At 52.7% G+C, this 25,798-nt stretch overlaps 9 protein-coding genes across 9 annotated transcripts; 4 read left to right on the top strand and 5 right to left on the bottom strand.

Moving 5' to 3' along the window:
- Positions 1 to 107: 107 nt before the first annotated feature.
- Positions 108 to 1,328, bottom strand: Z520_11925 (uncharacterized protein; the record flags this gene model as incomplete). Its single annotated transcript, XM_016782412.1, has 2 exons — positions 108 to 1,190; positions 1,248 to 1,328. 2 exons carry the CDS (start codon positions 1,326 to 1,328, stop codon positions 108 to 110), a joined length of 1,164 nt encoding a protein of 387 aa, XP_016626440.1.
- A 1,163-nt stretch (positions 1,329 to 2,491) lies between these two features.
- Positions 2,492 to 4,026, top strand: Z520_11926 (uncharacterized protein; the record flags this gene model as incomplete). The annotated part of the gene is made up of 2 exons (XM_016782413.1): positions 2,492 to 3,946; positions 4,000 to 4,026. The coding sequence occupies 2 exons, from the start codon at positions 2,492 to 2,494 to the stop codon at positions 4,024 to 4,026; spliced, it is 1,482 nt and encodes a 493-aa protein (XP_016626441.1).
- Positions 4,027 to 4,732: 706 nt separating this feature from the next.
- Z520_11927 (uncharacterized protein) lies at positions 4,733 to 5,835 on the top strand (the record flags this gene model as incomplete). Its single annotated transcript, XM_016782414.1, has 2 exons — positions 4,733 to 5,204; positions 5,258 to 5,835. The coding sequence occupies 2 exons, from the start codon at positions 4,733 to 4,735 to the stop codon at positions 5,833 to 5,835; spliced, it is 1,050 nt and encodes a 349-aa protein (XP_016626442.1).
- Positions 5,836 to 8,493: 2,658 nt separating this feature from the next.
- On the top strand, positions 8,494 to 10,582 carry Z520_11928 (uncharacterized protein; the record flags this gene model as incomplete). The annotated part of the gene is made up of 4 exons (XM_016782415.1): positions 8,494 to 9,490; positions 9,557 to 9,691; positions 9,748 to 9,841; positions 9,892 to 10,582. The coding sequence occupies 4 exons, from the start codon at positions 8,494 to 8,496 to the stop codon at positions 10,580 to 10,582; spliced, it is 1,917 nt and encodes a 638-aa protein (XP_016626443.1).
- A 1,522-nt stretch (positions 10,583 to 12,104) lies between these two features.
- Positions 12,105 to 13,163, top strand: Z520_11929 (uncharacterized protein; the record flags this gene model as incomplete). The annotated part of the gene is made up of 2 exons (XM_016782416.1): positions 12,105 to 12,146; positions 12,210 to 13,163. The coding sequence occupies 2 exons, from the start codon at positions 12,105 to 12,107 to the stop codon at positions 13,161 to 13,163; spliced, it is 996 nt and encodes a 331-aa protein (XP_016626444.1).
- Positions 13,164 to 14,889: 1,726 nt separating this feature from the next.
- Z520_11930 (uncharacterized protein) lies at positions 14,890 to 18,765 on the bottom strand (the record flags this gene model as incomplete). The annotated part of the gene is made up of 5 exons (XM_016782417.1): positions 14,890 to 17,594; positions 17,654 to 17,879; positions 17,941 to 18,072; positions 18,144 to 18,552; positions 18,602 to 18,765. The coding sequence occupies 5 exons, from the start codon at positions 18,763 to 18,765 to the stop codon at positions 14,890 to 14,892; spliced, it is 3,636 nt and encodes a 1,211-aa protein (XP_016626445.1).
- A 381-nt stretch (positions 18,766 to 19,146) lies between these two features.
- On the bottom strand, positions 19,147 to 19,611 carry Z520_11931 (uncharacterized protein; the record flags this gene model as incomplete). Its single annotated transcript, XM_016782418.1, has 1 exon — positions 19,147 to 19,611. One exon carries the CDS (start codon positions 19,609 to 19,611, stop codon positions 19,147 to 19,149), a length of 465 nt encoding a protein of 154 aa, XP_016626446.1.
- Positions 19,612 to 20,489: 878 nt separating this feature from the next.
- Z520_11932 (uncharacterized protein) lies at positions 20,490 to 21,410 on the bottom strand (the record flags this gene model as incomplete). Its single annotated transcript, XM_016782419.1, has 1 exon — positions 20,490 to 21,410. The coding sequence occupies one exon, from the start codon at positions 21,408 to 21,410 to the stop codon at positions 20,490 to 20,492; it is 921 nt and encodes a 306-aa protein (XP_016626447.1).
- Positions 21,411 to 22,456: 1,046 nt separating this feature from the next.
- On the bottom strand, positions 22,457 to 24,580 carry Z520_11933 (uncharacterized protein; the record flags this gene model as incomplete). Its single annotated transcript, XM_016782420.1, has 1 exon — positions 22,457 to 24,580. The coding sequence occupies one exon, from the start codon at positions 24,578 to 24,580 to the stop codon at positions 22,457 to 22,459; it is 2,124 nt and encodes a 707-aa protein (XP_016626448.1).
- Between the last annotated feature and the right edge of the window lie 1,218 nt (positions 24,581 to 25,798).

Here is a 25,798-nt window from a genome sequence, read left to right on the forward strand (position 1 = left end):
CATGGGAATTACAGGCCGCACGGAGACGCTGGACATTAGAGTGGACATCAAACTCTTGTTCATTATGTGTCGCAGTGATAGCCCTTTACATGTGCTACGGTCATTGCTCAGACTTGTTCTTCAAATACCTTCGCTTTCTGAGCAGCCAATTTGCTTTTTCGTGCACGTGCGGCTTCTTGATCGGCCACAGGCTTTTCGTTTTTTCCTTGGTCATCCTTTAGACGCTTCCGAGAGCCAGCCTGGGGACCTTTTGTGCTTGCTGCATTTCGCTTTCGCTTCTGTCCTTGCTGAACGCCATCTTCTAAAGGATCATTTTCATCTCTCGTGGCAATTATGTCACCATGCTCGGTCCACAGGTCATCCGCCAACCATATCGGTACTGCGAATGAGGATTGCCCTTTTATGTGAATGCCTCTTACATTCCTCCATCCCTTGACAACGTGCTTTTCAATCAACTTTGAAACAATGGCTGCAATATTTTCCGACAGCTGCTCGGGTTTGAATGAGGCAAGGCCAGCACGTACGGCGACAAGTGTACCGGGTCGGAGACTGACAGGAACAGCATTGAGCGCTTTTTCAATTTCTTTGGCCAGGGCTGACGGAGATGTAGGAGAAGCAGCAGTGCTGTCTTCCTTTGACTTTTTCGGTTTGTTTGGCTTGTCTTTCCTGGGATCAGCGATCATGATAGGGATGGGTCTTTTTGAGGTCCCCTTGTAGAAGACTTTGCCCAGGATTCCTGGCAGGCGGGTGACTATACGATCATCCGCGAGAAAGAGGTCATGCTCAGAGAGCAGTTCCCTCAATTGTTCAAATGTCTTGTACCTCGCCTTGAGCTTGGTGTATCCGATGATTCGAGTGATTCTAGACTTGAGATGTTCGGGAAATGCAGGGTCAGCCACCACGTTTTTCACTGCTCTTTGAGGGTCGGTGGTGATCAGACATATCCGAAGGTCTGGGGATGTGTTGAGGGGATGTGGGACGGCAATTTTGCTGGGCTTCAGCCGGTTCTTGTCCACAATGTGTTGTTTGGTGGTGAGGGTGAGCCAAATCGGGGCCGTTGGGTCGTCGGTGGCATCGTCCTCTGAATCAGAGCCGCTGGCGGCCAGGAGGCTCTTTTTTGAAGATGCCTGCTGTAAGCGCTTGGTTTCTGCCTGAATGTGCTGTAGCAAGGCCCGGGAGGCTTTGAGAGTCTGGAAGGGAAGCGGTTAGAGAAAGCGATTCAGGACAGGCGGCCATTGCATGCATACCTGGTCAGGATGGAGCTGATAGGGAGTCTGTTGCGGCTGCTTGGACATGACCGTGGTTGTCACCTTGGTAAGAGCAGCCATCTTAGGAGTTGGGCAGTTTGTCTTTTGGTCGAGAGGGTGTTCTCTTCAACAGCCGCATCAAGAAAAAAAGTTCCAAAAAAGGACCCTGGTCACAGTGGTCGGGCGACTTTGCTGCCGGCGAGTCGCAGTTCAAGTTGTGGGGAAAATTCGAATCTCGCTCGGCTGACCTTCCTCGATCTGGCCGCCGCTCTCCAATTCTCATTTCCGCCTCTAATCATCAATCACGGTGCCTCGCCAACTTTCTCCCACTGAAGATCCCGCCCACAGCCGATGAGCCGGAAGGGATGGGATGCAATGCAATGCAGAAGAGCGAGCTCCGTGACGATGCAGCACTCAGTGATAGATATGTGTTGAGCTACAGCTACGTGAATGATCTGCTGCGACGATGGCATGTTTGGCTGGGGCAGGAGCACTACCGAGTACATCCCATTGATACCTAGTATATACGAAGTACCGCGTTCACGGGTGCTCGGTCTACGATGAAGCCAAACATGCAATGCAATGTAACTCTAGCGTAGATGGTGGCCAACGACATGGCGGCAGAAAGGAGCCATTTTCTCACACTGCATTTCTTCCCTCCTCAATAAAAAGCCAGATTATCCTCGGAATTGAAATGGTGATATTAATTATTCTAATATTGGGCCAAACTGTGAGCGAATCTCTCGATCATCGGTGCCAGACGCGCTCCTCGATGCGTGTCATGGGCATTTGCTAGTTAGTGGCGTCAGAAGCGTGCGAAAAATGCTGGCGCGCAGAACGTTTGACTCGGGCCACTCCACATCTGCCATTCATCTGCCATTCATCTGCCTTTTTCTGCCATTCCGGAGCCTGGCTCGCTGGGTGGGTGTCATTTGGTCTCGTTTCTCCAATCCACGATTCCACTTCGCGTGAGTTGCCCTCAGTCCATCCATTCCAGCACCACCAGCACCACCAGCACCTTTTCAATGTCCAACCTCATGCCCTCTGACCTCTTCCGTGGCCAGCTGCATTCTTGACGTGCTGTCCTTCTTCCTTCCTCCTGTCTGATTCTCTGCTGAACCTCTCATGAGCAGATTCGTCCCGCTGGGCCCCGTTCCTCTGCCGAGGACGCGCTTTTGAGCTGGCAACTCGACCCCCAGCGACCGCGCTTCCTGAGTAGCTGGGCACTGTGACGCCTGGTGACCATGTCTCCTTCGACCACCCTCGCAGAGACAGTCGTCTCACCCTCTCCAGGCCCGAAAAGAGCAGCAACATCACTGCTTCCCGCCTTCGAACCGCTGTCTTCGTCACCGGCTTTACCCAGACCCCTCAAACGAAACAGAGATGTTCTCGACGAGCACACGACCTATCCTACACCCGTACCTACTTCTTCTACCGCTATTCTGTCTTCCTCACCAGCACATGTAGCCAAATCCCGACCTAGTCTTCCACGGACCTCGTCTACCCTTGCTGAACGTACTCCTCTGGGTGCTGTGCCCTCTATCCAATTGCAAGCCGATGGCAAGGTAACGCGTATGGGAAGATCCAGCGCTTCTTGCGACTACCAATTCTCCTCGAACCGTCTGATCTCCAGAGTCCACGTGGAAGCTTGTTACAAAGTTGCCGGTTCGCGTCTTGAGCGTGATCGTGTCGAAATCACATGTACTGGTTGGAATGGGATCAAGATACATTGCAAGGGCCAGGTCTATGAGGTCAAGAAGGGAGAGACGTTTTCGTCCGACATTAGAGACTCTGAGATCATGATTGACGTTCATGACAGTCGCGTCGTCGTGGATTGGCCTCCTAAACCTCACCTGGGCGCCTTCTCTTCTGAAGACGAGGAGGAGGATAGTTCTCCGGCCAAGCGCCAGCGCGCCATGATGCGCCATTCAACACCACCCAGCCCAAGCCCAATGCAGGTTCGACGACGACTTGCTTCTCCCATCTCCCCATCACCCGCGGTTCGAGCTGTAATGCCCTCCTCACCGCCACTTCCTCCAGCTACCGTCGAAATATATGAGGATCCCGAACCAACCAACGAGAGCAGTGGAACGGTCACCGGTACTGAAGTGTCACAGTCTACACTGGCATTGTCACAGAACTTGGGACACGCCGAGACCTCTCAGAATAGTGCTGCGTTGTCTGCCGAAGAGTTTTCGGACAATGACGAGGAAAACGATCCCATCATCCATTCTTTCGGACCGTTTGGTGCAAATCTGCTGCCACGCATGGCGTCAGTCTCCGCTGGAGATTCACCTTACCCTAGTGACTCGGCAACAAGCACACGTTCTTCCCACACAGAACCTCTTCCTCACAGCGACGGTTTGAGCTCACCTAAAAAGAAAGACCCAGAATTTGACGTGCAGGGGCACATTATCAACCAGCTCGCCTTCTCGAGATTGTCATCTACTCCCTTGTCCACCATTCTAAGCCACCTTCCCCGCGAGGCTGGTGTTTTGTCCATCAATGAAATCAGAAACCTCATCCGTGAGACAGCGTGCATTGGTGAAGTTGCCAGGGAAGGAAAAGATGCGGCGGGCAAGCCTCTGGAAAGCGAATTTTACTACATTCCAGACCAAGATGAGGATGAGAAGAGAAAGGAAGCTGTAGTCAATGATTTACGAAAGCCGGGCTTGCGAGCTTGCCGCAAACAGCACAAGGTAAGGTCTCCCGACTCGTGCTCTCTCAGCAGTTCTGGACTGACACAGCATAGCAATACTTCTGGCGGAAGCCCAAATAGTCCATGCGAGACATTGTCCTTCCAACATCGTCGTAGTGGAAAGCGGCGGGATAGGTTTGGGAGCGCGCGGCTTGTCTCCCGAGCATGATTTCTTACTGTGTCTTTTTTTTCTGGGTTGCATGTCTGTGCAATCGTCTGTGTACACGACAGGCTGTCGTCTCTTGTCTAGCGTTCAGCGTCATGCATAGCGGAAGGGAACCAGACATCAGCGTCTTTCATCTGTAACCGGAAACTTGGGTTTGTTGTCTTTCGTATCACTGTCGAAGACAAAGCCCAGAATGAGCTCCGATGGGTGAAGTTAGAGAATGGAGTGGGCAAATATGCTCGTGAAAATGCAATGCAGAATGTGTGTTTGGAACATTTTCCTTCTTCAACCCTACTAGGTATTGCTGTACCCTGCCTTTCAGCTTCAACAATAATCCAAAGGACGCTGAAGTCAAGGCTGTGCCTGGAAAAGAGTTTCCCGACATCGGAATGTTTGCCTTCGGGAGAAACTCGCGTAAACCCTGAAGTTCCCGAGGTCGAGGTACCAGTGGCTGGCTCGGTGGAAGCTTGGGCGGCTCCCGTTTACTCGAAGACGTCAATCGCCGAATTAAAGACCGCGACCAAGAATTCATCTACACGACATTGCTCTGGTTTTCCAGCGTCGCTCCTCTAATCTCTCCTCATATCTGCTCTTCCAGCAGGAGAGACGTCCTTTCCAGCCATGCTGTCACTAGCTGGGCAATCCGCAATCCGGGCAGTTCGCGCCCAGTCCACGCCCCGCGGCCTTTTATTCCAGTTCCAATCGTCATCCATCGCACGACTACTTTCCACACTTGCCATCCTCGAGCAAAGAGATGGCAAACTCAACAGTGGCTCGCTAGGGGCAGTCACGGCTGGAGAAAAGCTTGGAGGCTCTGTACATGGCTTCGTCGCCGGGAAGTCGGCAAAGACGGTCGCACAAGAAGCGTCAAAAATCAAAGGGTTAGAGAAGATCATCGCGGTGGAGAACGAGGCGTACGACAGAGGGCTACCCGAGAACTGGGCGCCGCTGCTGGTAGAGAATATCAAGAAGGGAGGATATACTCATGTGATTGCGGCGCATTCGGCGTTTGGCAAGAGTCTGCTTCCCAGAGTGGCGGCGTTGTTAGACGTCCAGCAGATTTCGGATGTTATGAGTATCGAGGGCGAAGACAGTGAGCTGGAACCCCATCACCGAAAACACGACACTTATGCTGATGTGATACAGCGTTTGTCAGACCTATATACGCCGGCAATGCCATTCTCACGGTCCAGAGCACCGACCCCACCAAACTGTTAACAGTGCGCCAAACATCCTTTGCACCAGCAGAGACAGAAGGCGGCTCCGCTAGTGTTGAGGATGGCGTGGACACCAAGGCTGAGTCGTCCACCGAATGGATCTCTGAAAACCTCACAAAATCCGATCGTCCTGAGCTGGCCTCCGCCGAGAAGGTTGTTTCGGGCGGCCGTGGCTTGAAATCCAAAGAAGAATTCGACCGATTAATGCCTCCGCTGGCAGACGCGTTGGGCGCGGCCATTGGAGCTTCGAGAGCGGCAGTGGATAGTGGCTTTGCGGACAACAGCTTGCAAGTCGGCCAGACGGGGAAGAATGTCGCCCCTCAACTGTATTTGGCCGTGGGAATATCGGGCGCCATCCAACATCTCGCGGGAATGAAGGACAGCAAAGTCATTGCATGTATTAACAAGGACCCCGATGCGCCAATCTTCCAAGTCGCGGATGTAGGACTGGTTGGGGATCTCTTTGAAAAGGTGCCTGAGTTGACGGACAAACTGAAGTCTCAATGATATCCGGTATGTTCAAGGCGATGGTTCTACGAGGGAGGCCTCTCCTGTGTTTCTGGAGACTAGGGTCACGGACGGTGCAATGGCTTGGTAAAAGGAAGCAAAGCATATTGCCTTTGGGTTTAGGCCCCCTCTGCATAAAATCTCTCATACATAGAGTACGAAGTAGTCCCCAAGGCCTTTGACGGCACTGCATTGAGGGATTATCAGATGAATAGTGCACCACACCAAGCAAAGATGGATTATGCACCCTCGACCTTGGGGATTTACGCACGAGGCATCAGGTGACATTGGGTGTCTGCAGGTGGGTTGTATACAAGTTGCGTGGTGTGACATCTTTAGTAATGCAGGTATTACCGAGTACTGTAGGCAGACAAAGGTTAGAACTCGGTCATGTCGTCCACAAGATCTGCACAGTCATAATTGCTCTAAAATATCAACATCATAGTTTTTTGGTCTCGGTAAGCCCGAATTGGGATCCCTCGACAAAGCGGTACATTGTGTGTTGTAGCGGCTACCTAGGTACCTGGCTATACACACTGTGTCATTGGCCGGAAAGATACAATGTGGGACGGAGCCCGGAGCACGGAGCACGGAGGAGACCGCGATATTCCCGGAATGTCGGGTGCCTTGGCGCTAATTCCTCGCTACATAGCTCGATAGGTACTTAGGTACTCGCGAGGTACCCCGGAGTATTAAGTACCTTTAACTACAGCCAAAGGGAAACCGGTACTGAAGCTTAAATCTAGATCTTCTTAAGTAATCACTCTTGTGACATTTTTACTCGTTAGAGACCCTCCAGGGCCCTGCAGGCTGCGAGGCTGGCTGCATGGAACCTTCTTGGTGTAGCCTTTCATCGCAAGGCAAAATCAACTCACATGGTGCATGTGACCAATGCCATACATGAGACATCTCTACGGACGAAGGGGGAAAGTCCGCGGTACCGATTCATCTACGGTGTCCGAGAGAAAAAAGATTTTGCTGCTTGGAGCTCCACACTGCGGGTAGAATGGTTACTCTACTGTTCACCAACTGAGCACGGCACACCGGTCGACGAAGAACCACGAGCCGCGAGTCGACAACCAGTCGTCAAGGGTTCATGTCAGCTGTTCTGTTCAGGTCTGCACAAGCTTCGAGATTCCCGAGTCTGCAGCAGTGGCAGCGCTGAACATGGGGGAGCATTGGGTCAAACATTTTCCAGACGAAACAACTACCCTGGCCGTCTGCATTGGACACAAGCGACGGGTCAGTGTGAAGTTCGCGGACTCGCTTATTTGAGCGCAGCAAGATGTGGCGCTCAGCACTTTCGTCCTTTCTGGGGGAGGCGGGGGAGAGAAATCATCAATGACAGCCAGCGCGGAACGGGTCCGAACACCGTTGGAGCCCTTTTGTGGATTGGGACTCATCGAATACTTCTGGAGGTTCTCGTGATGCCTGCTAAGGAAGAATTTTCCCCACCGGTTCCGGTATAGCTCAGCAGATTTGAGCAGTCAACCCCGTCCATCCGCGCAGTTCAGATCGACAACCCTGGTCATCCTGTGCGCCCGTTACTTGTGGGGGGCCCACAAGCTGCAGGGCCCGAACAAAGGCCTGGACCTGTCGGGGTCTTTCCACCTTATTACGGGTGTAGGCTTGGTGTAGGCCTGGTGTCCATTCCTTCCACTTTCTTTCTTCACTCCGGCAGTCGATGGCAAACTTGTCAGAGCAACAATGGCCACTGTGTCCAGATCAAACTTGTATGAAATTGGGAAAGGAACAGATTATTCTGGGGAATTTCCGGTCACTGGTGGCCAAAAAGTGGTCGGCACCCGGCTCGCCGGTAATTGGAAGGATACAGTGGCCGCGGGTCTAGTTTGGTGGGACAGATCCAACGAACCTACAAATACTAGGTTAAGGAGCCACTTCTTGGATTTATTTCAGCCTCGAGATGCATACATGGTTATCCAACACATATATCAACTGACTCTGCGCGCATCGGAACAACATGACTTTCTTTGGCAAAACAGCAACGGCTATGCGGACAATTTCGCATTTCTACCACCGTCTGAAAGTTCAAGAAACTGCTCGTCCGGTACTGAGTGATATCCGGTCGCATCTTTCGTCCACGGTTGCTCACTATCACTCATCGGGCCTTCTTGCTTCCGAATAGACGTTCTAGATTCTCTGGAATACCCCTCCAAGTGATTTGGAGAGGCGCAGTCTGAAAGAAGTGTTTCTATCGTCGTCCCGAGCAGCGGCGTCGCCAAGTACGTAGTCGGCATCTGCGCCAATATGGCCCGAGGCCCCTAAGCCCCCGGGCCGCCTAACAAACAAAAAGCAGGATAGAGTCTTGTGACCATTCTAGGAGATTCGATAAATGGCGCGGCTACGTTCTCCTAGATTCGAGAATGGTGCGAGGTATTCTCTACGCGATGCTTAGGGAGAAAACACTGGGGTGGAAAGAGAATGTCGTGCCATTTATTCTGGATAGGCGGCATGTGCCGTACCCACCACACGAGACGTAGCCCGCCCATTGCCCCTTACAGCCTAGTCACTTGCCACCAGTCAATACCAGATTGTCCATTTCATAAGAGGCTGAGTTTTGATTCTGGGGGCATATAGAGGAAGGGAAATGCCGAGTTTCAGATGCCAGAACGGTCCATATCGAGACCATGACGGAGCATGGATCGTTTTCAGGACCTACAACAACGCAAACCAGATCTATCGCGAGAGGATATCGACGAGGTCCTTCGACAGCGCCGGGACAACAGAACCCCAAGGGCCTGCTACCCTTGCCATCAACGCAAAGTCAAGTGCAACTACGTGAAGCCCTGTCAAACCTGCATTGATAGGGGCTATCCCGAGATTTGCATCTATGACGCCCCCCGCGCAAAGTCGTTTCCCGAGACCTCGTCGTCCTCGGCCGCTGCCAGCGCCAGCGCCAGCACCAACACCCCCGCAGCTTCAGACGAGCCGGCGGTGGCACAGAAAGCCGCTCTGTTCGAGCAGACGCTATGGAAGATGAGAGATGACATCGACCGGGTTCTGGGCGCAATGACGCCGCCCAGACCAGAATCGTCCACTGTGGTCGGGCAACAATCGCAACGCAGTCCCAGCAGAGATGTGACTTGGTGGACGGCTCCGCCGCCAGGGCCGAGCACGCGGGGCACAGGCCAGCCTATGCACTTGGGACGCCATCCAGTGCAGCAGCCTCCGGTGGTGGCAACGGCAGGCGCTGACCTTACAGGCTGGGCACAGGATATCTCGAACCAGGAGATCCTCTCTATCTTCGCCCTAGAGAACCAGTCGGTCACTTACCCCTTTTCAGCGCTGTGGGGATTGCACAACGAGCCGGCCTCGAGATTTCAGAGCCTGTGCGAATTACTACCGGGCGACGTGGACTGCCGCAGCCTCTTCACCTGTTACAGCGAGACTGCTCATGCAGTTTTCCCAGCCATCCCGGACCTCGACCAATTTCAGAGTGACCTCCACGAATTCCTTACTCGACGACCAAACACCCAACAGACACCGCTCTCAGAGACGGACTCGCCACCACATTCGGAGCTAGTCGGCGGCAGAGACCTTCACTGGCTCGGGTTGCTTTTTGCATGTTTGGCCTCAGGTTGTCAATATTCAACTCTTCCATGTGAAGAACGTCGCTGGAAATCTCGAGTTTACGGTGATTGATTTTTCTGACCCCCACTTTTCCCCTACTGTATTTCCTCTATACTGACAAAAGTTGCAGTCTGCTGCGCCTACGAATGCTTGCGATCTACCAATTACCTCGGATACCCGACTCTATTCGACGTTCAAACCATGTTGGTCATTGCCGATGTCATGGCCAACAGCCTCGATGCTGGTGTTGCCTGGTGCTTTGAGGGTAAAATGCTGGGAAATATACATCTCTGTGAGAGGAAAATACTAACAAGGGCAAAGGGTTGACTATCCGACTCGCACAAAGCCTTGGACTACATCTTGATCCGCCCATGTCCACACCAGACAACCTGCAAAGGCTCAGGAAAGAATTATGGTTCGTTGAGCTCCACGTGCTACGTCGAGTGTCTGTTAACTTGAGAACAGGTGGCGCATCATATGGCAAGAAAGTTCGCTTGCCTTAGCTTTCGACAGACCTTCGACTATCCAGATGCAGAGGACGAGCGGTACCCCTGGACCCAGCGAACTCTCCTACAACGATTGCATGAAGCAAATTTGCCAAATCGGGCTGGAAATTGTCCGGGAACGTTCTAACAGAGGAGCCGGCCAGTTCATCAGTCTTGAAGATATATCGCGATATTCGGGAGTCCTCAACGAAATGTCCCAGGAGGCTGCATCGTACCTCAAGGATGCAACACTCTGTCACACCACCAAAGCTCGGCTCGAATATTGGAGCTTATATCTACACCGCTCCTACGTCAATGCTGAGCTTTATCGGACGCTTCTTCGAGACCGAGGCTCCAGTCCGGACGACATGGACGCCTATGTGCGATGTCTGAGCGGTGCAATAACCGGCTTCCTCCACTTACAGGTCATTGCCCCGGCGGTCAAGCAGTCTTCAATATTCGTGCAGAGAGCAATGAGCGCTGCCTTGATGTTATGCACCATGGACGATCTTGCCAGGACGAGGCCGGTCCAGTACCTGGTCCACAACTTCATCTCGGTCATGGAAAGCCCCTGCACGCAATGTGCTGGGGCGCACCTGCCTACTCCTTTCTCCAAATCCATTGCCAAACTACACGAAATGGCGGCGTCGCGGTGGAGTTCTGATCGTTAAAGCCTTTGGATTGTTGGGATGTCCCAAGCAGGGATACAGAGTCATGAGCAAATGATTTGAAAGAGCTACTGGGATTGGCGGTATGTTCATATATATTTATCTAGCATCTTCATCTTGAGAATTGGTTGACAGCCCGCAGTCCTGATTTGCTTTTCTGCACGGGCCGGGTCCCCCAGACATTCAACAGTCACACCACCTGGGGAAGCTTTACGGGGGACTGGTCCTTGAGCTCAAAGGAAGGGTATGTCCAGAAATGGTGCTCGCCAACTCACTGGCCGGAAAAGGTATGCGGTGATAGTCCCACAGAGTGTTGTGCAACAACCAAGCGACGGGTATTTATAGAGGGTCTTTGGCACATGCTCCGAGACTTACTATACTATATAATATCGTCTCCCTCCACCTACCCAACTCATCTTCTCTTTTATTACCGCAGCTCCTTGTCTTGTTCTTTCTCCAATGGATCTAAGGGCAATTTTCAACTGATTCGATTTCGGGATGGACCAAGCAATCTGTACCACTAATTATGCGCTCCCCATCCATACACTAGCACGACCCAGCCTCAGTCTGCGATATCTACACTATGGTAATTTTCCGTTATCAAATCGTCAATGCGATGCATGGATCCCATCCATCTCAAGGGGGATCGCTGTCTGCTTTGCGAGGAGCACGCCCATTGCCGATAAATCTGCTAGCTTGGCGGGTTGAATCATCATCCATTGCACCGAACTCGCTCTCGCGTCAAAGTCTTCACGCCTCTCTACATCACTGAAGGCTACCAGTGGCAACATAGGGTACCTCAAGATCCGCGTTTACGTGCTCAACTTTTATGATGGAGATTTAATTCCATGCAGTCCCAAAGTGAATCTAAAAACGGAGCTTATTGGCTCGTCTAACAGGAGCACAGCCTTGACACACCCTGGACCGCCGAAGCCGCCGAAGTGACCGAGCAACCCGAGCAGGCCTATCTCAATTCGGGGGATTTTCCCAGTCAGGGGGTGGAACTAATGCCATCACTGGTGGAAGCGTCCGGAAGATGGATCCAAACTACAACATTGGTGGATATGTCATGCCGACCCTAATCCCGGCGAGTCGACGACAATTCCACGAAGAGCACTCCACTTTAAGCGAAGCACATGTTCACACTCTGTCTCCCAGTTTGATCGTCCACGTTATTTTGCAGCAATTTTTCATGAAATCGGCAGTCACCACCCGAAAGGCCGCTCGTGGTCGGTGGTGATTTGGCTTCTTGATTCGCTCGACTTGCTGGCCAGACCTGGCTTCTGGAGCAGTTCCATACCTACAAAGTACGGGTCCCTCCCAGCCAAGATTGCATCTGACGCAAGCCGAGTCTATGAACATCACGTACCCGTACTTGTATTACATCAAAGCAGTGATAACAACAGAGCTCCCCTCCTGAGAGTTCCCAGAAAGTCATTGTCGAGGCCCAAGAACCAAGGTTAACTGACCCCAAGGACTGTTGTCACTTGGGGAGTATATTCATGTTTGTATGGACTATATGCCAATGTCTGCCCACTCCCTCGTGGACTTTGGCATTAGCAATGGGGTGGGTGCATGACAGGAACCCCGATCGCGCTGTCTGGTATTGACAAAGATTTTTCTGCTGCAGCCTCTAAATGACATTGACATCTCGATATTCCAGCCGTTTATCCGTCACGAGTACCTGAAAGACCAGCCCGGAGCCTCACGACCAGACCAACAACAACAACTCCAACTACACAATGTGACGACGTTCCCCGGTCAGCCGCTTGGTACAGGTGCAGGTCCACCCTCACAGTTCCCGCTGTCGCCGCCCATATCCTTTTCTGATTACGAGACGTTGCAATCCACCACTCCGGAAGATTGTTACCGCTCAAGCACCGTCAACTTTGGAACCCAGCCGGTGGAGGATGAGGAGGAGGCCGGCTCAACCCAGGACTGCCAGAAGTCAGAGTGTTCAACGCTGAGCACCGTCGCGGCAGCCCCGCCCATCAAGTGGTCCGAGGTCGTGCCATGGATCTCGACGAAGCCGCCCACACGCGGACGCCCGCGGGGAAGCAAACGAAAGTCAGCAGCCCAGGATGTAGAGTCTATAAACGCCAACAACAATACCTCTGCCAGCCAACAACGGCCCAAAAAGAGGGGAAGGAAGCCTCGAGCCTCACGACAACCGACCTTCAAGGCCTTGGAAGCGGACGAGGACGACAAAACCGCCCTACAGGAAGCCAAGGCAGCTCACTCGGTCGTGGAGCGGCGGTACCGCGACAACCTCAACGGGAAAATGAGCCAGCTGTACTACGTGCTGAGGGAGGTGAACTCGCCGAGCCCGCACTACTCGCGGTTGTCGAGCTTGTCCAGCGACAACGCCGCGACAGCAGCAGCTGTCCGCTCGTTCCACCCGCCGAGCAGGGTCCGCAAGTCCGAGATCCTCAACAGCGCCATCGACTACATCCACCAATCGGAAGTGGAGATGCGGCATATGGCCGACGAGATCAAGCACCTGCAGGACAAGGAGCGGACCATCAGGAACCTCGTCAAGTGCGAGGAATGGGCTGTGCTCAGGACGCTTGCGTTTGACAAGTGAAAGGGAATCTGGCAAGCTTGAAAGAGGGAGGAAAGATTGAACCGGACACTTGGGAGTCCGTTGTCTTCGTCTTTCTACATCACGAAAGGGGTTTTGCATATGTCAGAGCCAGAGCCAGAGCATGCTGTATGGGAGGAAATCAACCTTCATTCAACAGGATACGGCCGATTATCCAAAGGAACGTGTACGTATGGGCGTGGGGGCGCGGCCATGGCCGTGCTCGTATTTGTTGTATAGTGTAAAGAGCCATGGAAAGCGAGATAAGATAGATATGTGATATGTGAGTCTTGACTATCGTCTGGCCGCCGCAATGATGGTTTGATGGTGGGCGTCTTATTGAGATTTTACACCTTTGTTTTCTTTTTACTTTTGCTGTCCCTCATCGTCCTTTTTTTTTGGTTAATTTTGGGTGAAGAAAGGGCGTTTTTGTGAGAGATCAGGCACAGACACGAGAGACAGGGCGAGATACAACAATATCCCGTCTCGTAGCATATCGCATCGTGGCCTGACTGGGATCTCTAATATTGCTCTCCCTTAGTATCCTACCTTCCCAGTTGAGGTAGGTACTGTACATTCATTTCCTTTACACATACATGGCCAACTATTACCTACCGGCCACACGGCGGCAAGGTCAAAAGAAATGGGGGTCAATCTGGAAAAGATGGATGTAGCAGTGAAATGACGATCCGTCGCGGTTTTGTCCATTTGAACACTGGCCGGGGCAGAAGTCCTTCGGAGCGGAAAGGAAGGACCTACATAGGTAGTCACTGGCCTTGGTGAGGTGGGGAGTTTGACGTTGTCGGATAGCCGGTAGGTGGTTTCCTTACCTAGATAGGTAGCGGGTAGGTATCTAGGCGGGTGGGTATCTACTCCCAAGGAATGTGCCTCGTACCCGAGCATGGCATATGCAGGGACAACTCGTTGAAACTTGGCTTGGATCTCGATCAATCGATCAACGTACTCGATACGAGGGAAACACTTAGGTAATGCGCATGTGAGAAATGCACAAACACGTCAATGGCATAAATATACCGAGTACCTAGGTATGAAAGTATAAAGAGACATAAAAAATGGATACTCCGGACAACAAGGCCCGCTTGTGCACAATTCAAGTCGGACGGGTACTTGACACCGACTTTATTTTCCTGTGGCAGCTGGCGTTGCGGCGTTCAATATTGTCAAGGGACAATTCCTCGCTTCGTTTTTGGACCTCTACTACTATTGGGTTCTCGCGCCATGCTTGGTAGATGTGTCTCTTAGAGGATAGGGAAAGATGGCACCACCATCCACGATAGGACGGCTTTAGGGTAACAAGCTCCCGAAACTAGGATTCCTTGCAAAGACGGTGGATACAATCTCTCACACTCCCATCCCATTTGCACAAGATAGATCGTGCTTCCTTATGTTTGCCTCATACCAGGTTACCCCTTTCCTTGATGTTTAATGTCGTGAGGCGCGTAGATCGACAAGTTCTTACAAACGAGCTCTTGAGGTCACGGAGCTTGATAGCGGCAAGCGTCAACTGTTAAAGGGGAAACCCACGCTCGTCACTTTTGGCAATAAACAGAGAGGGTTTCTTCCGTGGATACCTAGGTAGGAAATGCATTGGGCACAAACGTTTGGAAATCGAGATATCCCGCTTCTTCATCCCGTGACAAACGACCAGAGTTGCCTCAATTGCACCATTTGTTCTTATTCTGTACATCTGTCACCGATATGCGCGCGCCTAGCAAGCCATGCCGGCAAGCGAGCACAGAGTTTCCAAAACTTTGGGCGCTAGTTCCTTGAAATCCACAGGGTCCATCAACTCAGGGCGCCCATTCTCGACTTTCAGCACGCTTCGAGGATCGGCACCACCAACTTCCACTAAAACACAGCACATCGCTGCGTCGCCGTACCTTGCAGCCATTCGAAGTGGTTCTCCCCAGCTGCTCAGCTCACCCGTGTGCCCTCCTCTCACGTCCGCATGACCCTCTGTCAACAAGATCTTTGCTGACTCCAGCCGGCCGACCATCCCTTGGGCCCCAAAAACCACCAGGTGTAATGGTGTGTCGCCATGCTTGTTGCTTTGATTTACACCTTCCGGGAAGTGTGAAATGAGGACGGACACCACCTCGGGGTTGCACCAGCGCGCTGCCCTATGGATGACGTTGTATCCATCAGAGTCGCGATGCCGAAGATGGAGCTCGATGCCTTCTTGTTCCAGCAGGTAACGAAGGATTTCGATGTGGTTGTACCAGACCGCTTCGCCAACCGACTGGTGATAATCCGGAGGCCTAATGTCTCGTCGTACATCTCGCAGAATTTCGTTTCTCATGGCCGGGTTCCGAGCCGCCTCTTCGAAGAGTCTTTTGACCATTGGGAGACAACCACAGCTCACGGCCAGGCACAGGAGTTCGTTGCCCCACTTTCCCCGGACCAAGGAATCATCGCAAATCTCGAAGACAAGATCAAAGGAGCCTGCCCATGGTCGCGATTCCTTGTCCGAGGAAGCCCACTGCGTCATCATCTGGTGAAAGATCCCGATGTTTCGAATCCCTGGGCCGACTCGAGCATCCCGAAAGAGGATCGACAGTCGGGAGATGTCGCCCCACTGGATAATTTGCTTGACGGCTTGCCTGACAGAGTCGACCAGAAATTCCTTGCTTCCGAGATCGATCTTGTCGTCTTCCAGGAGCATTTTCAGTGCGATCTCCGGCCCGTGCAATGAGACAACGGTGAGCGGGTCCTGGGAGAGGCTGTCATAATCGAACTTTGGCGTGACCGTGCAGTCCGGGCGGCACATTTGCCCAATCCAGTTTTGTAGCCTTTTCGAGCCTGCTTTGCAGAGCTTAACGATATCCGAAATGTCGGGCAAAAGATCTGGTGTACCCACTTTGAAGTGATCTAACCAGAAGCAAGATGCGTAGACGTAGAATTCCCCGAAACCACGTTCTGCAGGGTCGTAGTAGATCTCTTTGGCCTCTTTGGCCTCTTCCTCGTCTTTGAGAACTGGACTGGCGGTAGATGGGACAGGTGGCGGGACATCATCGCTGGAAAGGTCAAATGATGCGAAGCCGGGCATCTCCTCGAGGCTTTGGATTGTTTCTTGTTCGTCGGAGAAAAGGTTGTTCTCATTAAACTCATCAAGGAGAAGGTATTTGACGCATACGCGTAGAAGATTTGCTTCCAGTTTGGACGGTCGTAGATGGATGCGTTGCTCATCGGTCGATGACTTCCCGTCAGTGTCTTGCGACCGGGTCCAATGAGAAGGGCCATCTCGCAGAATCAGCTCCTTCAAGGATTGATGCACAAGTGTAACCTGTCTTTTTCTGTCATCCTCGAAGTCGACCTGAGATAAGAAGGGTTGCAGCAGGTTCAGGACTCTTCTTTCGTCCACCAAGGCTTCGAGCTGCGACACGGTCCGGATGTCTGTGCCAGCATCGTTCAACGCTACAGCCCAACCCAACTCCATTATGCTTAGTGGTCTTCGAGCCACTGCCAGAGTCTGCAGTGCGCTCGCGGCGACTTGCGCATTGGCAGGGTCGTTTCCAGTTGCATACGCAAACAATTTGCTGTACAGCTGCGAGAGCTCCGTCGGAGAAGGAATATCAGCCAAGAAAGTTTTCATGGGACCCAGGGCCCTTATCCTGCGCTTCTGGATAACTTGGACCGTAAGTTTGACCCAAATTGCGCTTCCCTGTGCCAACTCGGAAAGCCTTTGGGTCACAAGGGACTGAATGTCTGGAGGGGAATTCTTGAGATACCGCTTTACAGTGTGTTCCACGATGATTGCATCACGGTCCCGACTAGGACTCCAGCGAATTCGTGAGGCTCGCCGCAGAGAACCTTCGATTTCTTCGTCCGGCCGAGACGAGAGGAAGACTTTCAGTCTCTGCGTCTCATTTGAGAGGCTGTCGAGCAGCATGATCAACTCGTCCCGTGAATCGCTGTCGCACTCGTCCAGCGCGTCAATGACGACAACCAGTTCTCTGTCGAGATTCTTGACACAGGCAGACAAGAACTTCCCCAGGTCCGCGGAGCACTGTGCCGGATCCAACCGTTCTGATTCCTTGGTCCTGTCGTACCACCTGTCGAACTCGACCTTGAGGCCTTCTTGCTGATCGAGCAATTGCAGGATCAGACTCGAGTAGATGTACAGTGCCGTTCCTCTTTCGTCGTTTCCGCAGTAATGGTAGCATATGACAGGACGAGGTAACCTGTGGTTGTTTAGGCGGATCAACTCCTCAATGACATGTGCTGTAATGACAGTTTTACCGCATCCCATGTGCCCAAAGACGACCAATTGGGCCGAAGTCGGAGCATTGTACCATTCGACGAACTTGGGATCCGCGAGTATCCATTTGCAAGCGTCACTGGCTCGAAGTGCGCGAAGATCAGAGTGGAACTCACTCCGTTGTTTGTCTTTGTTGACGCCCAGTAGCTTTTGAACTAGCGGGCCCTTTAGCTTCTGTGCTGAAGAGGAGCTTCTCTTTCGCGGGCAAACTCACTCTTATTGTCCTGGAGCAGCTTCTTGATATCCGTGACAAGCTCCAGTGTTGCGTTCCCGATCCTGTCACGCAGAAGAGCGGCGTGCTTGACAAAGTCTGAGACAATTGTCGGTAGGCGCTGGCTAAGCTGGTCACATACGAGTGCAACCACAAACGCCTTGCTGGTCAATATGTCCAATGCGGCAATGTAAAAGCTCAAGAGATCCTTGTACACGGGGACGAGAGCCTGACAACATGATCAGAACTCGAACAGCATAGTCTAGGGGCCAACAAAGACATCCACGTACCTTATGAATACCGTTCTCGACATCTAACTTCTGACCGAGTGTATCACAATCGTCGATAATAGCGACATGTTCCAGCATGCTGATGATCTGAGTATTGAGCGAGTCTTCAGCTCCACATACGGCAATAGCAATCTGTTTCGGTTGGGTTAGTCTATGTCTGAGAATCTCGCAGTGGCTGCTAAACCGCTGACTGAGTTACTCACCGTAGTTACGCAGCTCACAACTCCAACGGCCGTTGATGCGGTGAGCTGGGCACTCGCAATGGGACTGGCCATGTCCAAGGCCAATTTGAAGGTCTTGAGCGGGCCCTGCAATCTCCGCAGTCCTCGCCAGAACAGTGAATCGCCCGCAAGTTCTTTGTTGGTCTGTTGCAAGCTTGTCAGGAGCGTCTCAATCCTCTCGCCTTTCAAGATAACGCTCTTCACTTCATCCCCGAAACTGTAGAGTGCCTCGAGGTACGCCGAGCTCCATAAATCTGTAGATCCCGCTGTAGCTTTGTCGTCCTTGATGATGGTAATGGGAGTTTCGGTAAGGGATGCGCTTGATGAGATTGGCGGGCTGGACGCCACCAGAATAGGCGCATCTTCATTGTGGCCGGAGACAGCAACATGTCTACCAATGTCAGGTCATCGCTGCCCTTGAAGCCCTTGGCTATACGAACCTTTCTGATGACTCTGAGTCAGGAGATTGTTCTCGTGGAGGTCGACTTCGGGATGATTCCCTAGATCTGGAGGGCCATCTCAACTTCTCGCGCCAAGAGTTCCTTCTTCCCCTCTCCTGAGTTGGCACAGGAAGTTGAAGTTGCGAGAACAGCTTAGAAGGCATAGTAGATGTCGTGGTCTAGCTTCTAGCTCATTAGATCCGTACACTTAGCGTTCTTTTAAACTCCATATGAATTAAGATTCAGTGAATCCCTGAGAACGGGCTAATCTGGAAGACATCTGCCTGTTATTTGTGTCAGTTCTCAGATCTCGGGTCGCGGAGCTCTTAAGCGCCTTGCCCCCATCATGGTTTCAGATATCACTCTCCGCAGGAGCTGTAACAGGCTAAAGTATGACTAGCCTGCCGGTGCTGGCACCCGGCAACCGAGCCAATCCAAAATTGGTGGAGCAGCAAAGTAAAACCCACCATAGACGCATGTTGTCTTCCTCCTGTTGGCAGTTGAGATTCCAGCGGCTGTAGATTATACTTTTCCTTAGTGCCGATTTATCCCCGGCCAAGGAGCCCTAGTATCCAGCCCCAAAAGACCCATACTATGAGCATCCCGGAGGTCCATTTCCATGCCCATGTTGTGTACGGGTACTCATCGTTGCTGCTAGGCAAGGGGATAGACACATCTGCTAGATAAACGTAGCAGTGCTCAGCATCACGGTACCAGCGAAACATCGAGTTGATGGCTTGCTGGAGCTCAGCTGTGTTCTTCTTGTCGATGCAACAGGTGTCAATCCAGAAGTACTGCAAGTCATCTTGTCTAGCCTGTTCTCCACAGAATCTGATCTTCTCATAGCCGAGCTTATCCTTCCCAGTGCCACTTTCCATCTCTTCAAAGGTAACTTCGTCGGTGTCCAATCCCCAGGTGTGCGAAAGAATGGCATAGGCGGGGATCTCATCGTCGTCACCGAAGGTTTTGAAGCTGAATTCGCCGGTGAGGCTGCATTGCAAAAGGCGCATTTCTACGCAGTGGGTGGGATGCCACCGAGCGCTGAGCAGAGGCGGGAGGATACTAGGAGGGACGGCAAGCGGCAGCTCGTTGTTGGCTGAGGAGATCTGATCCAGCTGGCGAGTGTAACAAGCTCGTAGAAAACAACAATGGCAAAGAATCGCCTGTACTGCCGTCTGACCAGCCGTATCTCAAGCTGATTGAGGCTGAAAAATGGTTGCGGGGTAAGGCTAGCGTGCAGATGATAGCGTCCTCTTGATACGCGTTTGGCTCAACTCGATCACGACGTCTAGCAGAAAGCACCTGGTGGCACCAACTACCAGATTACTCGATGGTCGGAGGGTACCTTCCTCCAAGCAGTAGCAATGCACACCTAGAAACAATAACAGAGAGTAAGCCCGGAACTTGGGCGTTTCGAATATGTAAAACACCTACGACTAGGAGCACGGGGGCCAAGTTGTAGGAACCTTCACAGACTTGGGGCTCTGCTTACGCCACTCAGTACGTGCCTCAGAAAACTCGCCAAGCAGCAGCTCAGAATGGCCTAGTTACGACTCAGGTCAAATGGTGGAATGCTCAGGTCTGGAAACGGAAGTGGACTTTGGAGAGGTGAAGATTCGCCGCTGAGAATATTGGTATATGGAGTACAAGGTACGAGGTACCTAGCTCGCTAGGTACTTGTTGCGTCGTTTCCTGCTAACACTACAAGTACCAGGTACCGACTCGCCGAGTACCTCAAACCGTTCCATGCATTGGAATAATAGGTACATACCTGGTAGCTACCGATCATGTCATGGATCGACGTATGTACTGCGCAGGAATATAGTACTAATTCCTCAGCTACCGAAGAGAGGCAAGAATAAGAAGTGAGGAAGAAGCTTGGTTTTGTTCATGATGCCATTTTCATCTTCACTATCTGTTTGAGCGCATCACAATCGCCCTCGCACCGAACCATGCGCTGCAACACCACCAGCCGATTCTTCAACCGCAGGATCTCGTCCGACATGTGCCGCATCTCCAGCTCGGACTCGTCAATGTATTGCAACGCATTGCTCAGAATGTCTGACTTTCGCGGCTGCTGCTCCGGCTGAGCTTGCTGTGACGAGTCGCTGTCGTCGCTGCTGCTGCTGCTGCTGCTGCTGCTTGACATCCGGCTCGTGCTCTCCAAGGTGCGATGCAGCTGCAGCATTTTCGCGTTCAGATTGTTTCGGTACTTGCGCTCAATCTCCGAGTGGGTCTGCTTTGCGAGCGTCGTCCGTTCGATATCTTCGCTGTCACTACTCGAACTTGTTGTCCTCTTGGACTTGGAGATTCTGTAGGGGTACGTCTGATCTAGAGACGCAGCTGTCTTTGCCGTGACTTTTCTTGACTTGTTGTTGGCGCGCTTCTCGCGGCTCCGTCTTCGTGTGGTCGTCGAGTTCTGCGGCGTTTGCTGCAGCGTTATCCTTGTCGTCGCACAATCTTCGACTTCGGAACAGGCTGAGGAATCAGAAAGAGACGGCTCAAGATCGAGCAGCTTGTAGTCGTAGCTGGAAACGCTGTTTGCGACTTCGTGCTCGCCAGCACATCGCCCCAGGAGATTGTTTTGGCTGCAGGACTGCGTTGTCTCCGGCACATACTGAGGAAAAGATGTGTTTGCGGCGGTCATTGAGTCCATGGGGTTCTTCTGGTGAAACAGGCTTGAGTCAATGGTGTCCCAGGGATACTGAATTCCCTGCTTGGCCAGGTATTGCGACAGGGTGAAATCGGCCACGTTAGACTGGCAGTAGGAGGCCATGGGATTGGACGAGTATGCAAGCGGCTCAGCCATGCTGGCTGTGGACAAGTCAAAATTGTACCAGTCGTCCATGTCCATTAAGGATTCTGGTTGGGAGATGATGGTATTCATTTATGGAGCTTTGTAATCGAGGAGTGATGCTCGTGCTTCAAAGGGCAAGGTTGGTGTTGTCTCGGAGTTGTAGATCCCTTGTAGCAGGAGTGACACCGTGGGTAGGGTCTTATATGACTGAGATATGGTAGCCATGTTGGGACGATGGGAAGACGCTTGCTGGACTTCGGAGATGAAGCAGAGAGGTTCGGTTGGGGAGAGAGTTGAAACTCGGAGATGATGAAATCTGTGATGGCGCAATGCACGAGGAGGTCAAAGTAAGACGAGTCGAGACCCTCGCGAGATACGGAGCATGGGCGGAGCGAGCGAGAGCTGCGAGTACCGATCGCTCGTACCACTACCAGTAGGGGACTTAGGTACCCAGGTAGGTACCTTCGGAGTATCTACGGTTAAGAAGCCCAAGCCCGGATTATTGTTGTTGCTTTTGGCTCCTTCGTGGGGGCATCTTTGGGGGCTCTTCAGGCCGAAGTAACACTAGGCACCCCTTAGGTAGCAGTGGTAGCTAAGCCTAGAGACTCGAGCCAGGGGCCTAGACCTGCTCCGACCATTGCGCGCTGCAAGTCCGAGGTCTCCTGAGCCAAGCAAATTGAAGCAATAGCCTCGTAGGCCTGGACTGCGCCAATCCGCGTATCTGGTTTTTACCCCCGTATTCCGCGCGTTTCGCTGGTGATCAACCACACCACCACTCCGAAATACATCCGAGCCTTCCCGAACTGGTCACCTCACGCTTCGAGGTCACCTATACGTATGGCTTCATAAAGGGGCTTGTCACCCAAGGAGCTACTGCAAGCTCCCGGAGAAAGATCAAAATAGAAAATGAGGAAGTAGAAGGGGGCGACTCAAAAGCCAGCTTTGGTCTCTTTCGCAGTGGAAATGCCATCGATGCATTGTAAAATCACACCAGAGCAGCACTCGAGAATGCTTCAGGTATAGCGAGATCAAAGTCAAAGAAAGAAAGACAATCCTCTTCAAACTGGGGATATACCCTGCGATCCCCAGAGGATCTTCTCCATCAACTCATAAGGCGAATCATCAGACCGACCAGCGTCATCCCCAGACGCTTCATTCGAAGGATGCCCCATATACATCAGAGTATCCGAGCTCGCGCTTCGCTCCCAACCCGGAACGACATGCCCACCCGCACTGTGCTCTGTCCCAACCTCGGAGCCGTGGTGTGCATTGAGTCGTGCAAGGGCTCTGACAGCTCTCGAAATCGGAGCAGATAGCTCCGTGGGATCCAGCGAAGAGCTGATGCTCGACATGACTACAATAAGCTTGTCAAGCAGTGTCCGGACCCGGAGTTGGCTCTGGGGTTGTTTCAGAATTCCAAGCAAAAGCGCCGAACTCAGCGACCGATGAACCGCAGCCCAAGATTGCGTGGCAAACCGAGTTACATTGGACAATCCCAGGAATGCATCCACCGTGTTGGCCATATTTTCCAAGCATGCGGCCCGAAAGCTGCTGAGTTCCGAAGTCTGCTTGCGTTTCAAGGCCGACCGGTACAATTCCGACAGGATGTATGACCGATGGAGATAGAGGTTCCAGTGTTCGAGTTGATCCCTCATCGACTGGCACGCCGTGGCATCCTTGAGATGCTGGAGCGCGTGTTCCATCATTCTGGCCAGTTCGCCCTGGTGGCGGTTGATCCGCATGAGTTCATGCCGGGGATCCGAGTGTTTACTCCTCTCCCGCACAATCTCGAGACCCGTCTCACACAAGATCTTCATACAGTCGGTATATGACAACCACGTGTTGTCGGCCGACTGGACTGATTTGTGATGCGAGATGGTGGGCGTAGCCGATGCTCGATCAAATGTGATCGAGATAAGGCTGTCCTGCCAGACGATGCGCCACCAAAGTTCTTCTCGTGTCGACCTCTCGGCGTCAGAGCTGGCCCGGTAAGTCTTCTGGTGCAGCCCAAGGCTCTGCCCTATGCGAATGGTCAGTCCGAGCAGGCACCAGGCGATGCCCGAGTTCATGTTATTGGAAATGACGTTCCCCAGCACCAACAACGTCTGGATATCGAGCAACTTCGAATTGGACAAGTAATTGATGATGCGAAGGCATTCATATGCACAGCACACGTATACCTGACTAGTCAGTTGGCGTTCTTTCCGCGGCAATGACGAGCACTGGTAGCCGGACGCGAGGATGGCGAACAGCAATCCAACCCAGTGGAGTGTTTTGCCGTATATGTTGTCATTCGACAGAGCCTCATAAGGAGCATCCCTAGCCACGGCAGCTTTGCTGATGAGAAAGTGGGTGAGTTCTCCTTCAAACTGTTTGATGTCGACTACGCCGGGGAAAAGAACATGCGCCGTATCGCGATATTGTGCAAAATACTGCAAGCAATCGGCGTCCGTGGGTAACAGTCTGCACATTGCCTGCAGTCTGGCATAGGATCCGTGAGGTAAGCCCCAAAGGTCAACGAAAGGGTAGGTGGCACTCTCGTTGTCCAGGCCGAACAGAGGTAGGATGCTCTTGCCAAGCAGATCCTGGACGTCATATTCGTTGGGGTCACTCTTCAGCGAAAAGACCATGGCCGGGACAGAGTTGCCGCCCAGGTGGACGGTCTCGCCCGTGACTTCGTTGCTGGTGTGGATGGCAAAGTTGTCCTGATCGACACCCTCACTGCTCGAGTCTCGTCCCGTTCTCTCGACCTTGGGCCGGCCAACCAGCATCGAAGGAGACCTGTCCCGTCCTGGCAAATCTTTCAACTCATTTCGCAGCTCTTGAATGGCCTGTTCGATCGTCTGCAGTCTCTCGCTGATCCTGCTCCATCCCACCGCCGGACCCTCGCTGGCAGCGCTGGGCGGAACCCCCTGACTGGTAGGAGTGTCGAGATTTGCGCGCTTGGACAAGGGCTCATAGATGCAGAGCTCAGGGTGGTTGCGGTCGATGCACTTTTGACAAGGGTGTTGATAATTGCAACCGACTTTCCTCTGCCGACATGGATGGCAAGCCTTCTGTCCGCGGGCCTTGCGCTTGCGGCGCAGACGCTCATTGATCTCTTCTTGAGTCAGAGCTTCGATCTTTGGCTGTGTCTCATCACCTTCGGCCGTTGTCTGGAATTGGCCCCGGCTCGAATCCATGGTCAAAAGAGCAGTTGCGGAGGACGCGCGCGGACCTATCCGATTCAGCAAGCGAGCTGGGGGAGGGGTCCACTACTAAGATCGTCACGCACCCTAGCGACGTAGCTCAAGGGACTCTGTCAGAGGGAAAATCACCAAGGTTGGGGGAGTCAGCAGCATATGCTTTTTGCAAAGGCTGGGAAGCAGCAAACCGAAGGGACGTCCGGGTATCAGCTGATATTGAGGGAAGAATGAATCCCAATAGGCTGTGTGGCTGTTTGGCCGCAAGAACATAGGGCCGATCCAGCAGACACAGGGAAGGTGGAGCGAGGGCTAATGGGCAGCGAGGGCAGAGTTCGGCGCTGTCGGCGGCCTCGGAGACCAGACACACCAGATCGTGTTTGGCTTCTTTCCCCGAGTTGAGAATCGGCTACAATCATCGCCAAACGAACCGGAAGCATGGAACCCACTAACAACCACTGCCAGTCTGCCACTGGTGCCATTGCGGTGCAAGGACCTCATTTAAGAACGCGCATGGCCCCGCATTGCAAACGGGCCCAGGCACCGGAGATCCCCCTTGCATTTTCTCAGCCCGGCGACAAACGAGACTCTGTTTTCATTGTTCGATGCATACAAGTCCTGGCCAGTGCTGGTTATGCTGTTCAGTGCACCGATGCTGGCCGGAGTGTCGCCACTTGCCACTGAAGAGACACCCAAATAGTGGCGATCGAGAGGTTGTGCTGCTGCCAGGAGCTGGCGCCGACCCTCGATTGTCCGCTCGTGGCTGGCTGACTGGGTGCTGCCTCAGTGATGCGACAAGCACCCTATGTCCGGTCGCTCATCACGCTGATGTTTTCTCAGGTGCAGAGAATTGCACGCTCACCCAGATATCACGAGCCTGGGCACCATCTTGACAAGTCTAGGCGAATCTGCTGGCGGACTGAACCTTCTAGGAAGATCTGACCCAACCTAGAATTCGTTCCCTGTACAACAGGATGGAGTGGTCCAACTCAAACCTGCTCTACCTTTGAACTGCGCTGCTGTTCCTTGGTTGCATTGCAGGTCAGGTTGTGACAAAAGACGTGCTCCAGCCAGCCTTAGCATCAACGATCTTCATACGACGGACGAGTCCACAAGACAACCGCTGCTCCCCTGTTTGGCTCAGCGTCTGCTTCAGGCCTTGTAACGTTGCCGAGAATATCAGACTGCCACTCTGCACCTGGCCGGGGAAAATGTGTT

The sequence above is a fragment of the Fonsecaea multimorphosa genome (assembly GCF_000836435.1).
Source record: "Fonsecaea multimorphosa CBS 102226 unplaced genomic scaffold supercont1.45, whole genome shotgun sequence".
Lineage (NCBI taxonomy): Eukaryota > Fungi > Ascomycota > Eurotiomycetes > Chaetothyriales > Herpotrichiellaceae > Fonsecaea > Fonsecaea multimorphosa.